General features: G+C 43.6%; 1 protein-coding gene across 1 annotated transcript in view; it reads right to left on the reverse strand.

Annotated features, from left to right (window-relative positions):
• The window catches only part of CABLES1 (Cdk5 and Abl enzyme substrate 1), a 75,794-nt gene that overhangs the window by 26,111 nt on the left and 28,475 nt on the right, over window positions 1-21,208 (reverse strand). The window contains exons 2-4 of the mRNA XM_033001134.2: window positions 13,034-13,105; window positions 10,703-10,795; window positions 3,437-3,514 (exon numbers count right to left, since the gene is read on the reverse strand). Coding sequence (XP_032857025.2) covers window positions 3,437-3,514; window positions 10,703-10,795; window positions 13,034-13,105 — 243 coding nt within the window. The remainder of the gene's footprint in view (window positions 1-3,436; window positions 3,515-10,702; window positions 10,796-13,033; window positions 13,106-21,208) is intronic.

The raw sequence follows: 21,208 nt of genomic DNA on the forward strand, positions 1-21,208 counted from the left end.
GCTCAGCAGAAAAATTCAGATCATGAATACCCTTCAGCCATGAAGATTTCCAATACACTGAAAAAAGGAGTAGTAACTGCACAACTGATGCTGCAGTACCATCACTAGCACTTCAACTGCCTCACCTCTAATGTGTGCATCACACAATGACTTTGTATTTCATAAAAACATAGTCAAAGCCAAGCATCCAGACACCATTATCAGTGTTGCTGGATCCTGTAGGTGCTACCTGCCTCTGCAGATCAGCCTGTGACACTAACAGGAGTTTGTGTCTGTTAATTTAATAACAGAGGCAACAACACTCTTACAGTGCCCTCTGTACACGGCAGCCCTCTCATCACTACCCTTAGACACCACTAAACCCTGCGTAGGGTCTGATGACTTTGGGCTGTAACGCTGTGGGATGTTGGGGGCCAAGGGAAGCCAGAAGGCAAGATGCTTAGCGCCTCTTTCAGCCCCTGACTTGCAGTATAGCCTTCCTTACATTGCTTTCACCTGGCTATGTCTGCTCCCACAGCTGCTCTCCCGGTTTAGGTGGGGGAGCAAAGGCAGGCTCTGGTCCCGACCATTACCCTACGCTTGGCCATGGATACAAGTGAAGCTGTGCCTATCCTCATGCCACCAGCAAAGATGTGGGCAATCTTAACGTAGACAGAAAGGAGAATTTGTGGCCCAGATCCACAAAAATACCTGCTTCTCAGTGACTCCAGCAGCAGATAACGTATCTCAAAACCTCTATCAATTTAGTTTGAATTCTCCCCTTTTCCCTTGCACAAAAGCACTATAAGCTAAAGAATTAGGTTTCTACCTGATACAAGGTATGGACACAACCATGAGGGCAGAAAATTCTAGTGTTTACTTCTGTTCGTGACTTTTTTCTCCCCACTATGTCACTCTCTGCTTCACATTTTTTGCTTCTCTTCAGCAAAACAGAGAAAACTAGAGAAAGGAGTTCTGGCACACGGTATCCTTCCTTCTCAGCCCCAGCAAGTACCATCAGATTGCCCTTCTGAAATCACAGGTAGAACAATCTACCACCATTCATCACCAGCAGCCTCTGTGCTGCTCTGAGTACCTCCATCTGTATTTGTACAACCACTTAAAAACACATTTTGGGGGTTTGGGGAGAGTTCTTGCTATTGTAGCTTTACCTCAGCATGGAGTGTGGGCAAGCGAGGGCCACAGCCTTGAGTACATTGCTTGCACCTTATTGGTAAGGGGTGATGCTGCCCCATCCGCGCTGGCCAAGTACACAGAATTTAGCTGTGACTGCAGGAACTGCCTTTCAGACAGGTTTTTTTAAATTGATCTGTTAGTGAGGTTTAGCTGCCAGCATCAACACAGTAGAGCTCTTCTGTACTGCCTACAATATAACGGGGGCTGGCAGCCTCCCCAAAACACAGCTGTGCTTGGAGATTCCCTTGCTGCCCGTAGTGCCCATGAGTTGGAGCTGAGGTGGAGAAGCAGCAGCAGCTCCACCGTGTGCTCCTCTCACATGGAACAGTCCCCACTGCGTGCGCGCCCATCTCACTCTGCCGCTCCTGATAGAGCTTACTCAGGTCTAACTGCAGATGTGCCCACAGTTTCTTGCACAGTTCCTTGTTTCTTTTCATAAACTATTCAGTAATGTTTGCAGAAGATAAACCAGTTAGGACATCTTGCCCAGGGACAGACATCAGCAATCCAGAGACTGGGAGAAGGCAAAACTAAAGGATGCTGTCACTACAGTACATCAAAAGGGTACTAGTGTCTCTCCCCCCTCGTACCACACATCCAAAATGTACAATGAAGTAAGCAAGCACTGTGCAGCCTGAACAGAGTGCCTACAGTTTATGCTATACTGCCTCATCTGTTCTTGCACCAGCCGTTCCTGGAAGGAGGTGCCATTGAATTGTTTCTCTCTTCCTCTGATGCTCTGGAAGAAAGACAGAGGGCATCTTTTTTTTTTTTTTTTTAATTTTGGTTTTTTAGCAAAGGGAACAGGGTCGGATTGTTTTGTATTGGCACTTGCTACCTTCTCATCCTATGCTGTTCTCGCTGCACAAGCATGGTACAAGACATTACATGCTGAAATAATATTTAGGTTTGCAGCTGGGCTTGTTACTGCTGTAATTTAGAAGGTATAACCAGTCATCAGCATTTCAAAATACACTCAGTTTTCACTAAAGAGGCAATTTCCACAGGGCAATGACCATAAATGAATGACAGTGTACTCAAGAAGAATGAACAAAGCTGCCAGTCTGTCAAGAATTTGCCTGATGTGTCATCCCAGTTTAATTAAGTGAAAAAATTTATTGTAAGAGACAGGAGAGCAAGTCCACTCCCCTACAAAGGTGCCTCCTTTGTACATTAAAAATAATCTCCTTTTGTTTTGAATTACCGATGGACAAGCAGCTTACGGCAAATCATTCTCCAGAATCAAACAGATGGCTAAAAAATACAAGACAAATTCATCCTTTATGCCCTGGACATATTTGACTCCAGATGACTTGTGGGTTTTTCAAACCCACCTCAGTGTATCAGCTGAATGTTTCTGCAAATGTTGTGCCCTGCAGGCGCTGAGCTGACCCCGACTACAGGCCACTCTCAGCTCTCCAGCGAGCAGCCACGGTGGCCACGCTTTACTCCTCTGCCCAAGGGCCATGGGGCTGCCGCTTACCGGCACTGCCACTCCCAGCCTTGCGCTGAGCCCCCGAAGGCACCCGGCGAGCCGTGCCCCAGGGCCTGCCACACAACATCTTCTTGCCAAGTCCAGTTTCTCCCGCTTCGGAAGTTTCAGCGGAAGAGCAAAAAGCTTTCCCAGTCTTTGGAGAACTGCTTCAATCCGAACAAACTTTTCTTTCAGAAGTCTAGTCTCTCAGCACGCTGAAGGATGCAAGGCAGTTCCATGGACGTTGCTTACACCAGCTAAGAACTTGTATGATATTATGGCCAAAATAATCTGTTCTCACCGACTGGATGATCTGGCCAATGTCTAAATATACAATAAAAAGGTATTATTCTACGATATGATTCTAGGAAATATTTCTCTATAGTTCTGGAAATCCAGATAAAATAGCACCATGTTTGCGCATGAGAATAAGAAGGCTAAGACTGCTTATAAAATACAAATTGTGCTGTCCAGAGTACCTGTTTTGTCAAAGATGAGTGAAGTCAGAAGAAACAATAAAAACAGTGGATTTTTCAAGAACATTCATTTCCGGGGGTAATTTTCTTCAGTTTCATAATCAAAGATACCACAACACATACATATAAGATGAGGATTGAGAGCTGTAGTTTTAACCTGATAATGTTCCACAAGGCAAATATATCTAAGTGCATTTATCTCTTCTCACAGTAGATACGTAAAAGCATTCACTCTGTCATGATGTTGTCAATTATCAGGTCTACATGCAGGCCCACAAAGACTATGTAGTACATGTATAAATATACATACCCGACTTGAGTACAGTCTCGGTATGGCAGCACTGAAAATATGCTACAGAAGGATCTTCTGCTGCTGATAAGGACTATTCTAAAATATAAAAGAAAAGAAAAGAAATCAAAGACTAAAATTTTTAAATCCCACCACAATAAGCAAAGCAACAGATGTTACCATTGAGGAATTCGTAATCATAAAACTTCCATCACGGATGATCTCTCCCTCTTTGTTTTCACGCTACCGAGCCTTTACAGAAGTGCTGAAGCCTGCACCATACATGACACAGAGAATGAGTAGTGGAGTCCCATCCCCTCTACAGGCTCTCTAGGCAGACTATCTAATCCAGGACAGATGTTTTTTTTAAGTGAAAGGAGTCCACCCTGAGAGGCAAGGAGCCATTCTGACAACTCACCACCATGGCCGAAACTAAACAGACAAATCCATCATGAAACCCAGGTGACACCACACACCACAACTCTGTGGCTGATTTGGAGTCTGCATTTATCGGACAAGAATTGTCAGCTGCTGGTCATGACCTTTCTCTGCTAAATCAAAGGACTCCCTTGATTTTCAGCTTCCTGTTCCTGAAATAGCCTGATTCATGGATGAAGTCAAAGTTTGCTATTATCATAAGCTTCCAGATCCTTTCACTGTTTTCCGTGTTCTTCCTTGAGCCTTCTCCAGTTTTACCCCATCACCCCTTTTGGACTCTGGGCAGTATCACTGGCCTCAGCAGTTGCACAAATGGCAGATATAAACATCCTATCTTTCCGTCTTACCTTGAAGATCAGTGCCTAGCTCTGATGACCCACCAGCCTCTGCACTCTGTAATCACATCCGCCCTCTTGGTTCTGATGTTGCATTGACACTCAGGCATGACTGATCCCACAGCTCCTTGCCCCTTCTCCTCCAGCACCACGTCTCTCAGTCCCTAACTGTCAGGGCCAAATCCCTCTTGTAAGCATGGCTTGCCTTCATTCCTTACAGGAATAGGAAGGAAGCTCAAGATTTGGCTACATGAAAGCATACATTATATGCCTGCACGGAGCTTATCTCAGAATCCAGGCCACCCTTACAGCAAATGCCTTGTATTTTTTAACCAGTCTCCAAATCTCTGCCTCATCTGCAAATTTGCTGTGTGGCATTAAATCAAATACCTTAGGGCAACCTATCTATTTTACAGCTACACTAATACCTTTAGCTGTCAAGCTCTGATACATCAGTAAGCAACATCAAAACCACCTTGAGGTCAAGACCCCCTTTCCATAACACTGCGTGGACTGCCAATAGCTACATTATTCTAGTTTTGGGAGGTGCAAATTGGCAAGAAGCCAAGAGAAGCTTCATCAGGCTGTATGATATAAAATGCCAATAAATAACTGATGGTTTATATACCATCTTTCATTATTACCTTCAGCACACCAACAATTGTACAATTATACAACATAAACTAAAAAGAACCTTCTTCCCTCTAAAGTTAGCCAACAGGCTGCAACCCCTCAAATCCCTCTAAGACACCTTGAAGGCAATTTGTGCCACCTTCTAACCTGATTAGTGTTAGAATTTACTGATGTTTTACCTTCCTAAAAATCTCCACTTGTGGTCTAAATGCTAGGACTTACTGCTAGGTTGGTTGTCAGGGCTACTGCACTTCCTTGCTCTGCTCCCCAACATTGATTTTTCTGACATTGTGTGCCACAGATCTGTATGTGAGGATTTCCCCTCAATTTTTCATTCATTGTCCTAGACTGGTCAAAGTTGGACAACAAACTCTAGCAAGCTATTTTGTTCTTTACTGTCCAAAAACCACCATATGCACCTCTATCTCGTACCAGTTATGCTGTTATTAAAACACTATTTCCTTTAAGGGACCAGCCTAGTCATTGTTCTTGGAAAAGGTTTAGATCCCTGAAAGAGCTACTGCATGTTATGCTTGGAAAAATGCAGAATGATCAATTTTCCTTCTCCTGGATCGTTCTGTTAATAGCCATCATATTTTCTTCCTTAAAAGCATGTTTAAAAGCAAACTGGTAGTTACCCTTTAATAAAGGAGGGTTTCTAATAATAAACATGCATACAGCATTAGGAAGTTCTCCTGCATCAGATAAAGTATGATTTCATTGTTTGTCTGAATGCTGTAACACCCCTTGCCTATGGTAAATATCTCAGATCCTGTAAGATGGTCTCATGGTGCAACAGTAAGTTATAGAGCAGTGGGGAGTAATTTTTCACATTTGAGAAAAGCAATCCACAAGCAACAGAACCTGGCATATGATTAATTTTGTTCTTGACACTGCTTATTGCTGAATGGTTGCTACTCACAACAGCTTGCTTGTTCACTGGAAGTCTTGTTTGCTGACGTATGAAACTTGGCACAGACTTTCAGGCTGACATCAGAAAGCATCTTTGAATTTGGAAAACCACTGTACCCACTAAGCGTATTCCCCCCCACTCCCTTTGGTTGTTTCTGGAAATACAGCTCTTCCACTAACGTCCTACACCTCCCTAAAAAAAAAACCCAACTCTTAATACTTACAGAAACACAAACTGGTGCTTCCATATCCACAGCAGAGACAACAGTGGGAAGTTACCACAGAAAACTTGCTGTGTGTATTGAAAGGAATCAGACCAGAAAGGGAATAAAAAGCACCAGTCCAGCCTCTAGTTTTTCCAGATTTCTTTCCCTTGGGACCCAAGCATTGCCTCTCTTTCCATAAACTGAGGAACCCTCTTTACATAAAGATCTCCCGGGCAGTGCAGGTGAGGAGCCCATGGCCTCCACTGCCAGGATGCCACAAAACCTCATGTGCAGAGCTGCTGGAGGGGGGTGGTGTAAAACAGCCTTAGGAGCTGGACTAGAAGAGGAGCAGGGAAGGCAGTGGTCAGAAGCTCATCACAGAGAGGATAAACCAGCATTTTATTTAGAGGTCTGAAGATATGCACAGAAAACAAAAAAGTTCTGAGAGCATGCAATGGTTTGCTGGAGCAGAAAGTCCAAAAACTTGTCACGAGAATGCTCTAAAGAAGAATGTGTGGTGGAAGCCCATTTCTGTTCAAGAAAAACAAATTATTGGTTCTGGGAGAAAAGCATTTTCCTGGATTTCAACTCTTCAACAAGGATGTCTACCATCCTGCGCAGCTCTGAATGAGCCATCTCTGACATCAGAAGCAGTTTGAGTCAGAGTGGGTTTACATGCCCTGATGGCCATTGTGCCACCTAGACACGTTTAAAATTACTTCATTAAAAGGCTTTCACTCTCTAATTCTCATATTTCACCAAGAAGTTGCACTAATTACTATGGCTCAGAGCAACCATTATTTTGCAAGAGAGCTCTGACAATGTGCAACTGTCTGAGACTGTAAAAGCTGATCTTTCCATTTCTTCAGTGAGGTATATGCTATGAAACTACAAAAACTTCCTGAGCACAAGGCTCTCAACAGAATCAATAATTCACTTGACCTGAAGAAGAAGAATGTCTGTTTTCTTTAGCATCTGTCTAGGTTTGATTGTGTTGCACCAAAAGGCTGCAATCAGGCACTGTGCTATACATCATATGTACCATATACATGCGCAATACTGAAGCTTCTTTTCTCATACCTGATTGATGGTGTTTGACTACCAGGGCTTTGCTGCCCAGCACGCAAAGGTGAACACACAAACTGTGGATGCTGTCTGGGTAGCAGACATCATTTTGGAATCTCCCAAGTTCAAGTTGGGTCTACTGGAAGGTGGCTGAGAGTAACTATGAACTGTGGGGGTGCTGCGAATAGTCAACCTCTTAAGAGTGCACGTGTGTGCATATCCACAATAAAAAGGGCAGCAAAAGAGACTTTCCATAGTCATAGGTGGTGTTTTGGCCTTGGCTTAGATCCGTATACTAACAAAAAAATTGAGAATGCAATGGCATGGGAGAGGAGCATTGTTTTACTGCTTTCATACCTGCTATAGAGGATGACTCTAGAAAATGTCCTTGTCCCATTCTCACCATGAATTGTTTGTTCAGCTGGCTCAGGTTTCTGTTTTGGTGGCCTGTTTCTGCTAGATAGGAAATCTGTTTCACAGTTTATGGAAAATACCACCAACAAACCTGCTGAGTCAACTGGGTGAAAACCACAAACTGGTGGCTACCTGTGCTAATTTGTATGTTAGGGTTGACCTGTTTTTGTCTTTTAATAGGCAAATTTATTTTGTGCTGTTTTACGGGACTGCTTTGATAACACAGTCTAGGAAACCTAATTTTCCAGATCCTTTAATAAGTCCGGTCTGACAAATCAGCAGAAACCATTTTAACCAGTGCACAGAACCATCAACAGGAAGCTTTACAAGGACTAGCTGATAAACTGGGGTCTGAGTAGAGGTGGTTCTTCTCTGTGCTAAACAGCTGAAATCTTATTTTAACCACTGTCAGTGCTGCGTTGCCGCTGGATTGACGATGGCTGGACTCAGAGCATCGTCGTTCAGCATGTGCCATCCCCGGAGCTGAAAGAGGAAGAGCTGTCGGTGCTGCAGGGCAAGGACTTGTCATTTTACAGGTTGAGAGCCACAAATAAGGGCAGTTACCAGAGAAAGGAGCCCAGATCCACACAGCACTGCACTTTGCTGTGACACAAGTCACATGCTAGTGAAACAATTACTGAAAGTGCTAGTTATTTTAAAGCCCAGCTATCAAATTCACCACTCAAAAATATATTCTGTGTAGATGTTTTCAAAGCTGGGCTCCTCAAGTTAAGTGAAAGACTGTTATGTCATGACAGAAGGGTCAGGGGTTTCAGAGGGAGCTTAGAGAGCATGACTCCAGCCTGGCTCAGCGCCCACGTCCTACACAACCACGCATGAGCCACTTGGGACAAGGTCCTAGGCACAGGAAAGAGCCCCAAGAGGGTTTTCCATCCATTGCAATACCCGTGGCTCCTCCGTGTCGCAGGGAACCAAGGAGGACACCAGCTTTAAAGGTCTAAGGGACCCAGAAACTCTGCTGATTTTAGGACGAACACATAAAGCAGATGCACCTGAATTTCCAGAGGTCCTTTTCATCCAGAATGCCTATTAACTTCAGTGACTGCAACACCATCCAGACCCCTCAGAAAAACAAGGTATGCACTCACATTACTTACTGCTAGACTTAGCTGGCCTTTGGCATGACACAAAGTGTTGACTTTGCATTTTATCTTTAGCTAATGTTGCTGTGGCTCTTTGTCCATAGGACAAAAAGCATTTTCAAAACTGTGTATTTTATTCTTATTGTATCTGTGTGATAAGGGGATCTTTATTATGATTATGGAAATATTCTGGAAAACTGTGTCTGCTGATAAAGATAAGAAGCTATTTGAATAACAGAAGCTTACTAACTGTTTTCTTAGCAAGAAAAGTATTCAGTTATATTATCAGACGTAATGACTGATATATGAACTAAGATAAAATGCTAGGATATATCCTACAAATATTTTTTTCCAATAGATGAAGAGTTCATGAATCAAATATTTATTATTTTTTCCACAGGTAATATTTCTATCCAGTTTATGAATGTATTTTATATATGCATCTCAGAAATTCCTCGTTCTCTGTGGAAACTTGCACAACACTTCATGAATAAGTATTTTTTGCTTTAAGAAATCCCCAGCATGTACATATATTTATGTATAAAACAGACTAAAATTAGAGGGCTGCTTTTCTGTGTTTGATTCCACACGTACTTGTTGTAAAGACAATAATCAGCTGCTAGTCAGACAATAGTTAAGTCACCAGTTCTGCATGTGTCTGTCTGCTACAAAAGCTGTTTCTAAAAAGCCATTATCTCTCAGAGCCACCTTCTGCAATATTTATGTTGATTACCACCTTTCACTTAATTTAATTGTATGTGTGAGAATAAATGCAATGAAAATTTTGCTTGAGCCAAGGAACACATACCAAAATTCAATTCATAAAACCTGTGATTCATAGAACCATAGAATGGTTTGGGTTGGAAGGGACCTTAAAGATCACCTAGTCCCAACCCCACTGCCACAGGCAGGGACACCTTCCACTAGACCAGGTTGCTCAAAGCCCCGTCCAACCTGGCCTTGAACCCTTCCAGGGAGGGGGCAATGGTTCAATGTAATGTCAGGCTTTCTATTGACCTGGTTCCACGTTTGATGGAAACCACAGGCAGGCTACGTGCACAAATTGGTCCACAGGAATGTACGTGGTTCTCGCCCATGGCAGTTGCATAAGAACAGATATGTGCAAGGGTCAACTCTCAGTGGGATGGTTTAGTCTATACGCAAGCTGTTCAGGTAGTCTATTTAAAACCTATTCAAGTTTGGAAGCACAAGAATAAAATCATGAGGCATGGGGGGAAAACGTCTTGTAGAAAAAACAGAGGGCAGGTGTCTTCTTTATAAGTAGGGAGGAGCTAGTTTCACTTCTGAGCTGGATGATACCGCAATAAAGAACCTGTTCTGCTGACGGGAACACCACGACAGGCGCCATGCCTTTGCAGTAAGGAAGTCCCTGCCGACCGCTGCTGCGTAGGTCCCCCCGGTGCCTACGGCTGCAACCCGGGCAGCGCACGCCCCAGCTCCGGGTGGGCCATGGCCACAGCTGCACCCCTCACACATCCCCCGGGAGCCCCTCTGCCTGCGTCTGCCCTAAAAATATGGATCCCACTCCTCGCCTTGCCACAACCATCCCCAGATGCACACTGGCCAGCCAGCACTTTGCATCCAGGAGGACACAACTGCATGAGAGGGATCTGTCATGTTTATAATTTATCTTGTAAGACTCGGGATAATCTCAATACCTTTCCCTGATGTTGTTTTCTTGAGTTACTTGTCCAGTAAGCCTCCAGCCACAGGTAGCCCTGACAACCCAGCTAGCTTGATGCCTACCTTTGCACCCACTAATAGATGTTGAAATGTCATTCAGCCATTGCTAAACTTGTTCCCAGCAGGTTTGGCCATGCGCCCCTCTCACACTTAGCACCTGGCACTACCCTCAAAAGAAATGCAACCAGATTATGCCTAGTTTACTCTAACTGATTTTAATTTTATGCAAGTTATTTGTGTTACAGAGACACAGGTCTTAAAAATCCATGGGCTAGCACTTCCATTGGCTTGTACTTCACCCAAGGAAGGAGCATGCATTGCAGCCTGCATCTTCACAGACTGTTTTAAAGCCCATTACTATATATTCGGTTAAGTGGCAATGGCACACTGTGCTCTTGGCATGGGGATGCTGACCCTGCCCTTTCCCCCGTGCCCCATGGATTGCCTTTGCAGAAGCAGTCTTTGGATGTACAGTACCTGCCGTTTCTGGTATCGTGTTGCCTCATGTTCTTGATAAAATGAACCTTCTTAAAGTTCTTTGGTCTGGGTGATCCTGAGAGTGTCCGACATCTGAAAAATAAATCAGTTGGGGCGGGGGTGGGGGGAAAGAAAAAAATGAAAGTACTTAGTTCCTTGCTATACGGCCAAGAAGTCTACACAAAGGCAGGAAGGAAAGACGAGACAAATGATTCAAGTCGCCCTGTGTTAGGAATCAGCAAGAACAATAAAGACAGTAAGTCTGGAAATGCGACAGCTCAAATACAAAAAAACTATTTAAAATAATAGTAAGAAAAGGCACCACCACCCCTCCCCTTTCATGCAAAAACACACATCATAAAAAAAAAATCTCAGCTAAATAAAACTTCCTGTAATCTGCCGTGACTTCTTAGCCCAAGCTTTCAGAGGAAAAAAATCAAACTAAAACAAAAACTGGGTATGCGATTTTCTCCCTCACGCCAACACCCACGCTTTGATATCCTCCTCAGCTATTGATAAAGGAGCTATTGAGGAAGGCTCTGTCTTGTTTTAATTTTAGAAAGATTTAAAATCTCTCATTTGTAAGGATAATTCCTATTTGCTTTTAACTCTAAACAGTACTTTTCACATTCCTGACAGCATACATAACAACTGAAAATAAAACAAATTACCTCGGGGGAAAAAAAAGAAATCTTTCTTCAAAACATTAATCCTTAAATCTATTTTACATCTGAACGCACTTTTTAAATTGCAGTTAGAGAAAGAAATGGCCAGAGGGAAGAGAGAGGAGACAAACAGCAATATCCCCCCCCCCGGCCCCCATTCCAGCCCTGCTCTTTTTCATCAGCTGGAGCCACAGCGCATGTGAGAGCTTCCTCTGCCTGACCTCAGCGCTGTGGCGCACCAGGCGCGGCACCGGCGCGGGCACTGGGGCTGGCTCCCGCGGCACAGCCAGGGCTGCCGGCCGCAGCCTCCGCGGGAGCCCCGCCGCCAGCGCAGTCCCTCTGCGTTGAGCCTCCCTAACCCGCTTCTCCCATGCACTGGCAGAGATCAGCAACTTCCCAACCCGGGGAGGCCCTTTTGTTGGACTGAAACCACAGACCACCGGTCCCAAGCCACCAGGGACTGCCAGTCCCTGGAGCTGCACCCAAATGCCACTACCCTGCATGGGCAAGCCCCGGAAAGGGGGTTCCCATCACTTTACCATTTCTGCCTACTCCTGTTAGTGGAACGCTCTAGATTCTCTCACCCTCTGGTTGCAACTAGCCTTGTTAGCTTCTTCACAGGAAAATGCCACCAAGACAGAGGTTCTACCAATAACTGCAAATTAGCAAGTAAAAATACCGCCTTGCAAACCATACTTTGTTAATATCTTTTGCCAATTATATGTTATATGTGTTTTAATCATTTATGAGAATGCTTCACAACATACTGGTAAGCATTCAACAGTAAGCTTGGTAAAAATAATCAAGCCTTGGTAACAGGCCAGTTGGTACAGCCTCCGCTATTAAGTCTTTGCTTCGAGGTGAGGAGAGACAGCCAATCTGCATGTGGATAGACAAGGCTATAGGCTAAACATCAATATAAACCAGCTGAATTACAGGTCCTGAGATAAAGAGATGTTCAAAATTAAGCTGCTGCCTTGTCGAACAGCTGACCTGGAAGCATACCACGCACCAGTCAGATTACTGATCAGCCCATTTCTGAACTATTAAGCAGTTGATCCATTTTCCATCACCCCAGAGGATTGCCTAGTGACTAATTACTATGGTCCCCAGAGAAGCTGTGGCCTCCTGGGTGCAGAAATAAAACCGCCCTGAAGATGCTGATATAACAAGGATGGGGGCAGATTTATTAGTGAGGTAGCAGTCACAAACCTACCAGCCAACACAGAACATGAGTAACACTGGTTACCAAAATAAGATCGTGTGTGCTGAGAGAACAAATGATAAAAATCCGTAAAATGTAAGAATACTAAAAATACTAGCCTTCAAAAGCTTACTTTATTAAACCAGCTGTACTTACTTTTTAAAGGTACTTTGTCAGTGGCTAGTCACTCCTGTTAGTGACAACTGAACTTTATTAATCAAATCTGACTTTTATTTCCTGACATTTTATTTGAATATTGACTTTTTAGTTAATAACCTAAAGGCAGGGAATGTGTAATTCATGTCACCTATCACCCTGCAGGGTGCAAGAGGCTTCACTTTACCCACTATGAAGAACAGCTTAACATGAACACCCAGCTACTTTCCAACATGCATGGGGACAGCAAGTCTGTCCAAGCATGTGCCTTACAGACAAGTAAGCAGAGAGAGGAAATAAAATTACCTCCGCAGTGGGGCATTTTCCTCGATATCCTCCAGAGTCTCCAGAGAAGATCGCTGGGAGATCAGCCGACGTCTGCAGAGAAAACAGAACACAAAAGATCACCGTGGTTTATATGGCTGAGAAAGTCCTCGGAGTTATTTAGTAAAGCTCACGAACTGCTGTTCACTAGCTGAGCCATACCCTTGGATATTAATCAATTTTGCTCTGTTCTGCTTAACTTACTAAATCAATTTGATCCCAACCAGAAGCAAACTTACTCCATACAAGCTTCATACAAGCAAAACAGAAGTTGAAACTTCCCAACAGCTCCTCCTCAGTTTATGCTTTCAGGTTTTCCTTCCTTCAGGGGTTTAACACCCACCTAACACCAGTCCCAGATTTGCTGTGGAATAGTCTGCAATGCTACAAGAACAGTTCTTTGATAAAATAATACAGAGACGGTATAATAATATACAGAGTATATATATCCATATATATAATATACAGACTGTATAAAACAATATAGAGACTGCCTGTTGTTCACACTGCCACAGGGGACACTTCTGTTTGCTCCTTGACCTTTTTACCAAATAAATGCCACTTGTTTCTTCAGTGACGTCCATCTCATCACTCCTGTGACGAGTGACTGAAGAGAGTTGAAAGATGATGGAGCCGACAGCACTGGGCACAAACCAGCAGTTTAAAAGGGAGCTCTGACCACCCCTCTGAGCAGCACAAATGAGTTTAGTCCTATTTTAAACCCATTTTCTACAGGAGAGTCAGAGCTCTCCTCCACTTTCGGTGAAGTGAAGTAAGGAAATCTTAGCATTTCAAGTTTTCTGACTCTTCTAGTGGGCAGGGAAGAAGCCCCAGTACAGGCTCAGTTTCAGGAGCAGTCGCTGCTGCACAACCTCCAAACACCCCAGCGGCAGCACAAAATGAGAAGCTGCATCCAGCCCTCCAAAACACATGTAAATACAAAAAAAACACCCAAACCAAAGCAAAACAAATGTATAAGATACAGCCCACCGCAGGCACATAATGAAAAATTAAGCTGGCAATCATCAAAAAGACCCCGTTGGTGGGTGTTAAGCAGCTGCGACAGCCAGCGGAGCGAAGGCTCCGTGCCGCAGCACCGGGCTAGCATGGGGAGTGTCAGCACCCATCGCTCCTAGGGGCCACTGCTGAGGTGTACTATGTCTCGCCAGTCATTTTATGAGTGAGAACTTACATAATAAAAGTCCTCATAGACCATCACTATTTTTTTCCCCGATTACCTTAATATCCTTCCCAACCTGCCTTACTCCCTTGATCTGCAAGTGAAGTTTCCAGAATCTCAATGTGTTTAAGAGCATCCCTGTGCTTGGAAGAGTGCTCATTAACTTATTCCTGGGCTGTATTTTCACAATAAATTGTTTTCTCTGATGCCAGTGCAAGTAATTTCTAATCCTCCTTGCAATTTGCTAGCCCCTCCAGTTGTGCTGCTACAACTGCTCCTGCAGCCATGCTGAAAATCTGATTACCAAAATGTTTTTCAGTTCCAAATAACCCTGAGGTTCAGTGATTCAGTTTACTACTAGTTCAACCACCAGATTTCTATCACTAACCTCCAGACAACACATTTCAGGACAGTTTGAACGTGTATGCGGCTTTTCATGTACTTAGAAAGTAATTTAAAAACCCTCAAACAATTTATAGAGCAACTAAGTGTGAAGCATAATCCTTTTAGGAATATATGCAAACCAAAATCCCCTCAGGCATTGTCTGAACTAGAAATTTAGAAGATCTGGTGCAAGATAGGCTACACCTTCAAAATGCTAAATAAAAATAAAGCCTACATTTCAGGGTGTGCTGAATCTGCTGGCATACATGAGGGAGATTAGACCGCGTATCTGTCTCCTGTGCCCACAGGTGCTCCCTTGACTCCATCCACAGTCAAAGAACACAGAGATGCTCTTCTAGGGAGAAATTCAGATCAAGAGGAGCTCTCCCTCCATTTTCAGTTACACTGGTCAATAAACAAAAGCGGGAAGCTTCAGCTACCAGCACCACTGATGTAGCAGATGATAGTTGTTGCTTTTTAATACCTCTTTATACTTCATGAGCTTAATAACACACTTAAATTCTGGTACCTTCCCACCTTGCGGTGTTACAACACTGAAAGCATACTTTACGTGTTGTTAGACAAAGAGATAAACAACAGTACAACCTTGCCACCGTCTTCGTAATGAATTTATCGAACTAGGCACACAGTATTTCCCCCAGTTGCCTGGTAGATGCCGTAAGGCACTTGTACAACACCAGACACATGTCCCAGCTGCCACTGCAGCCCTCCTCCAAGTCTCTTCTTCGTTTAACTTTATACAACATCCTCAACTCCACTGCCAATGGCTTGGTGGAGATGGGTTTGCAGATCCTACATTTGCATCTGTTATTAAGGCAGATGCATTGGTTGGCAGAAATACACTCAACCGCATTTCATCAGCTCCAGGGCAGCTTTACACGCTGGTCATCCAGCTGCCTGCTGACTGTCCAGATGCCTCTGGCTTCCCTTGCTGGTCGCAACTTCTTAAACCCAGCACCAGGGATGCTGCCTCCTGATTTTTCCTTGGCAACCTTGAATGCAACACAGGCTGGATGGGAATCGCTGCCAAACCTCTTGACGCAAAAAAGCTGACACTGATTATCACTAGTAGTGATTTTTTTGGTATTCTGGGGACCTAACGTGGCAAGTGAGTCTGCACAAAGAAGAGGGAAGAAGATCTTTGCTCACCCAAGCTTGGGAGAGGAGCGCTAATACCTGAGCTCCCTCTCAACTAGTGTCAACGTAAGCACAACTCTGCACAAATTCATCCAGGAAGGAAGCAAGCAAGTAGACAACCCCCCCCAAATCACCAGCAATGAAGGAGCATGGGTCACACAGAAGCCTGCAGTGATATAAATGGGGGTTGATCCAGCCCAATCCCCTCCCTGTGCTGACATCAGTAGCAGTGAAAGCAAGGATATCCAGTCCAACACCCAACCAGTTGAAAGCTGCTTCTCCCCAAAATAATTAATTTTAATTGGTTCAGCTCCCTGAACAATCACAGGAGCACCAGTGGGGTGGATTTGCAGCACCTCTGCTGAAATCAGTTCATACTGCCCAGGAATTGCATTTTCTTTTCACTGAAGAAGCTCAGCTGCAATGAAGTATGTGCAATTATTCCACTTTATCTTAAATTTTTATTTTGAGGCCTAATTAAGATGACCTAAATACCAGCATTTTATAAGCTTTCCACAGCTGGATATTATAACAGAAATGCCAACTAATGAGCCTACCTGCTGTGAACCAAGTCACATCCTGCGCCACACACATAGGAAAAGAACAATTTTGGAAGCGCAAACCTTTTGAAAGGGTGTTCCAGGGAATACAAGCAAAACCAGTTTTTCATTGTCTTCATTAAAAATTAATTGCCTCAAACTGGTGTTTAATATTTATATTAATTTATCATCTTTCTTCAGGCAAGCAGTCAGGGCTTGTCTATACAACTTATAAAAGGGTTATTTTTCAAAAACTGATTAACACACAATAGCAGATGGTGTATGTAGACACTCGCACTGAAATAACCCAAACTGGTTTATGTTACACATTATCATCGTTCTGATGTAAAGTTATGTTGATACCTATTTTATAGTAAAAAGCATCCTATTTCAATAATAATTAGGGGAAAATCCTTCTAGTGTTAAGGAAGAGTACAAAACAAAATATCACTATGTGACTCATACAGGATTCAGGCCTTGGGATAGGTCTTTAAGCAATGCATCTTCAATATAAAATGCTTTAAAACTTGTGCAGAGTGCATGTCAGCCAGCTAACACACACTAATATACATTTGCCCTTAATAACAAAATTATATTTTCCTAGTTCATGGAAGGTGTTAAAAAAATTCCTTTAACTACCACATCCTAGATATACCAAACGCACCCCTGTCTCCCTGCACCCCCATGCACAGAGAAGAAAGCAGTTTAGATCTGCAAAGATGATGACCTCCTACCTCTAACGAGCAGCCCCTGTGTGACATTGTTGGTCACAGTCTCATGCAACTTACAGATTCTTTTTCTTTTAAAATCATGTAATACCACTTTCCCTCAAACAACTATCTAAAATCATTTTTTTCATGTTTCCTCCCTGTTACCTGTGCAATTGTTACATGAGCCCAGAAATAACCAATACCCTACAACCAAATTCCAAGCCCAGTCCAAAGAAAGAGACTAAAGAGACTAAAGAGACATCTGATGCCCTGGTATTTTAAACAGCTGTTTTCTAAGTTATGCATGACCCTGTTTGCATACTGGATTTATCTTTGACCAGCTGTCTGAATCTCTGTGGAAGTTTCTCAAAACCTAAAACGTTGTCTCTATTTCCCCTCTCCAAAGTGAGATTAATATGTGGCTCAGTTGCAAAACTCAAATAAAATACATGGACAAATAAAATAAAGTAGGTCTGTAACCAAAACAGCAAATAGACAAAGTGAGTAAACTGCAAACAGATTCACTGTAACCAACCCATCAATCGGTAGAAAATAACCTTCACTGTCAATTGCTGCAAAATACTCAGCTCAATTATGTTAAGCATACGAATATACAAAATCTTAAACCCCATAGGCAGGAGGTGATAAAAAAATAGAGCTGCAATCGGAACACTGGATAAATTCATCCAGGAAGGAAGGAAGGAAGCCAATGATAATCCAAGAGATAAAGAAAAATAAATCCATGTGTAATGACTTTCTAGCACAGCTACGAAACCAGGAAGAAAAAGCTGCATTTTAAATATGCCTAGTTTTTGTGGAAGTTGTGGGTGTAGATCCCTCCTGCTTCTGTTAAGATTACAAACCTACAATGGCTGAAGCGCCAGTAGCATGGGTGCTGCTGGCTCCCAAAACAAAAGCAACACTCAGGACAAGGTTCTCTGTCTTGTCTGGGACAACCAAATCCCTTCTGAGACGCAGTGACGATGGGACGCACGAGTGCTTATCATCTGAACATCTGCCGACAGCGTTAACACTGATGGGAGAGCTTGTGAGGGCAAAGATGTTTCAGCAGCTGAAGGCTGCTGGTAGCCCACATGCCCACTGGGTCACCTCCTCCCTTCAGGTGGGCAGGGAAGAAGAACGTGCATGAGGAGCCATGGAGCAGAAACACCAGGGCTGTTACCTTCTGGTCACAACTGTGTTTCAAATACTGTGGCTTGGGAGCATCAGAAAAGTACAAGACTGCTTGGCACTTGGGAAATGTTGAATTCCTTATTTTCACTGTGCCTTCATCATGAAAGATGTATCCTACAGGCAGGAGGACTATCCTCGATATGTACACCAGGGGAGTGGAAAGAAAGTCATTGTAAAACTTGCAGCGATGGGGAATGACATCAGGATACCTGTAAGGATATCTCAGGGCCTGCCTAGAGGTGTAGGTGGAGGGTTTCCCTCTGCCATCCATCCACCCTTCTGAAAGGTGCCAACTCTGGACTCAAAGAGGAGCTCTTGCCGAAAAGCCAACCTAATCCTTTGCAAACACTCCCCGGGGAGTTACTAAAACATGCTCTGGATGTGTAGCTCCCATAGGCCAAACCAGGCAGAGCATCACCTTGATCCTACTTCTGCAGGAACAGCAACCCTAGGGCTGTTTTTACATTGTGCTTCATACTGTTCCCTCCAGCACCAAAATGGCTTGAACAGTAAAAGGAAAACAAGGAGAATGTTCAGCGAGATCTAACGTCAAGCTTCTAGGTGCTAAAATGGGAAAAAACAAACAAACAAACAAAAAACCCAAGCAAACAAACAAACAAAACAAAACCAAACCCCACAACCATTACAAGTAGATATATATAATGTACATTACAAGTAAATATATATATAAAACCAGTTCTGGTCCACAGTCTACAACAAACCCTAGCTGTTCAGTATTTTAGTTCCTCCAGCACATGCTGGCCACAAACGTATCTTCCAAGCAACTCTTGAGTTCTGAATAAAGTACATTTACCATTCTCCTCCGTAACTCCTTTGGAGTTATGATTTGGGTATAAGCAGTAATGCAGCTGCTGGCTCTCTCCTGGGCCAGGGGAGCATGCAGTCAGCAGTGAGCTGCCAGACACCAGCAATGCCCTGTCCCCAGCAGCCCCAGACCCTTCATCCCCCCTGGGGAAACCTAAAAGCCTCTTCTCTCAGACTCCTCCTCAGCCTGCCCGCTGAACGCCTCTGCCCAAACTCCCATGCTAAGCTGCGGCCAATTAATACTCTCTTCTGAAATATTATACAAGACATCAGCTGTGTACAAATCCCCATTCACTTCCTGACCCCTGACTCCACGACCCAGCATAAACCCAGATGAAAGACCCACTAATGAGTCACCTCTCGCCCTCCCTCTGAAGTTTCTACAGGGATTCCTATGTCCCAGCTCATTTTCTTCCTATCTTTCGCCAGTATCACAGGAAGGCAAACACAGGAAAAACGAACCCTGAGACTATTGACAATTATTAAGGGAAACAGAGTTTCCAGGAGCTACCCAAACCAATATAAAGCAGTACTTAATTGTCTGTTATCATAATTACACAGCAGAGCCATTCTCTGCAAAGAACATCAAACTCCACTGAGGACTTTCAAGCTGCACGGTGTATTGGCAAGGCTGCCTGCAACAGGAGTTAAAAGTAACTGGTGAGTGCTGAAAATGGGTTATTTTGTTAATTCAGCAGCCCAACCCAAACACAGGGAGAATATACCAAGAGACCTCTATTTAGCTGTCACCTACATGCAGGCAGGATGCAAACAAACACGCTTGAAGACCACAGCTTTCTGCAGTGGGCTCTAAAGCAAAGTCTCTGACAGGGAAATCCTAATCTAGCAGGATCCCCAATAATCTGCTCCTCCTGGGATACATATTGCAAGGAGACAGACCTTCAAACCTTAGGCTAGCAATAATTAGGAGAATGATGCCATGCCAAACGCCTCCTCGGTCTCCAACAACCTTTCAGGGGTAAGCAGGAAGATGGTCAGAAAACAAGAGGATAAGGGGAGGATGAATCTGCCTCCAAGACAGACTCCTCCCAAACCAGACGTCCCCCTAGCACTGAGTATCCTACCTATATTGCCATAAAACTCCTTCTTCAAGCCTCATTCTCTCACAATACCGAAGGCAGAAGCTTCGAAATACACAGCACTCAAACTCCTGCCTGCTGAGCTGTCTGCATATGACAACACAAAAAATACCTACACTGCCATCCCAAAGGTAGGATTTCGTTTTTCATGTACCAATCACACTCATGTCAAATACAGAGTACAAAAAGAAAGAAAGAAAGAAGGAAATCAACATAACAACAGTGAAATATCCTGCTAACCTTTGATAGTGTGGCAATGCAACATAATGCTCTGTTCACAAATTATTATGTAGCTGTGCATACATGATCCTTCAAATGGCCAAAAAAATTCTATCATGGCTCTGTCCCAATGTCCCGGAGGGTTCATCTGGGTCTGGTTCTATCAAATATAAGATCAGGAGTACCAGCACTGCAAAGAGACAGGGGACTTAGACTGGAATTGCTGAGGAGCAAGCTGTTCACTGACAAAGCATTTGTATATTGTGAACGTGTATACGCCGTGTGTGCAGAAAAACAGAAGGTATGATAGAACTGGGTTTTGGGGTATTTTTTTAGCATCTTCACAATTTAACTTGATATATTAATTATTAGTCTTGCTAGAAGACACGATTCTGGGAAGAAATACATTCAAAATTAGGCATTGATGCGAAATCTCTAGTGGAAGAAAAAAACAGGGTTGAGTCTAGGGAGAATGGAAAAGCAATCACCACATGTTGTTGATTCTGGGGGCCCTTTCATTTTCACCCTCCCCACCTGGATTCCCAATTCACGGAAGATAGATCTTGTTTGAAACCTACCATCTTCCCTCTGCAGGCAGCTGCCTCCGTACCCAATCCTCCTACTGTTGGCTCTACCCAAGCCATAATGAGGACCTACAGCTGCAATTCAGCAAGATTAATTTAAAGACAGCAGAGCTCTCTCAGATCCTGAAGCGCCTAAATTCTACATCCTCTATTATCTGCAACCAATGATTTACAGATTCACTGTCTTCACTTTACTGACTCTGCAGCAACGTGATAGCTTTCAGAAGGCTTGTGCGCAGTGATTTATTTTGAGTATGCCCAAAC

The sequence above is a fragment of the Tyto alba genome, unplaced genomic scaffold, assembly GCF_018691265.1.
Source record: "Tyto alba isolate M040663 unplaced genomic scaffold, T.alba_DEE_v4.0 Super-Scaffold_27, whole genome shotgun sequence".
Taxonomy (NCBI): domain Eukaryota; kingdom Metazoa; phylum Chordata; class Aves; order Strigiformes; family Tytonidae; genus Tyto; species Tyto alba.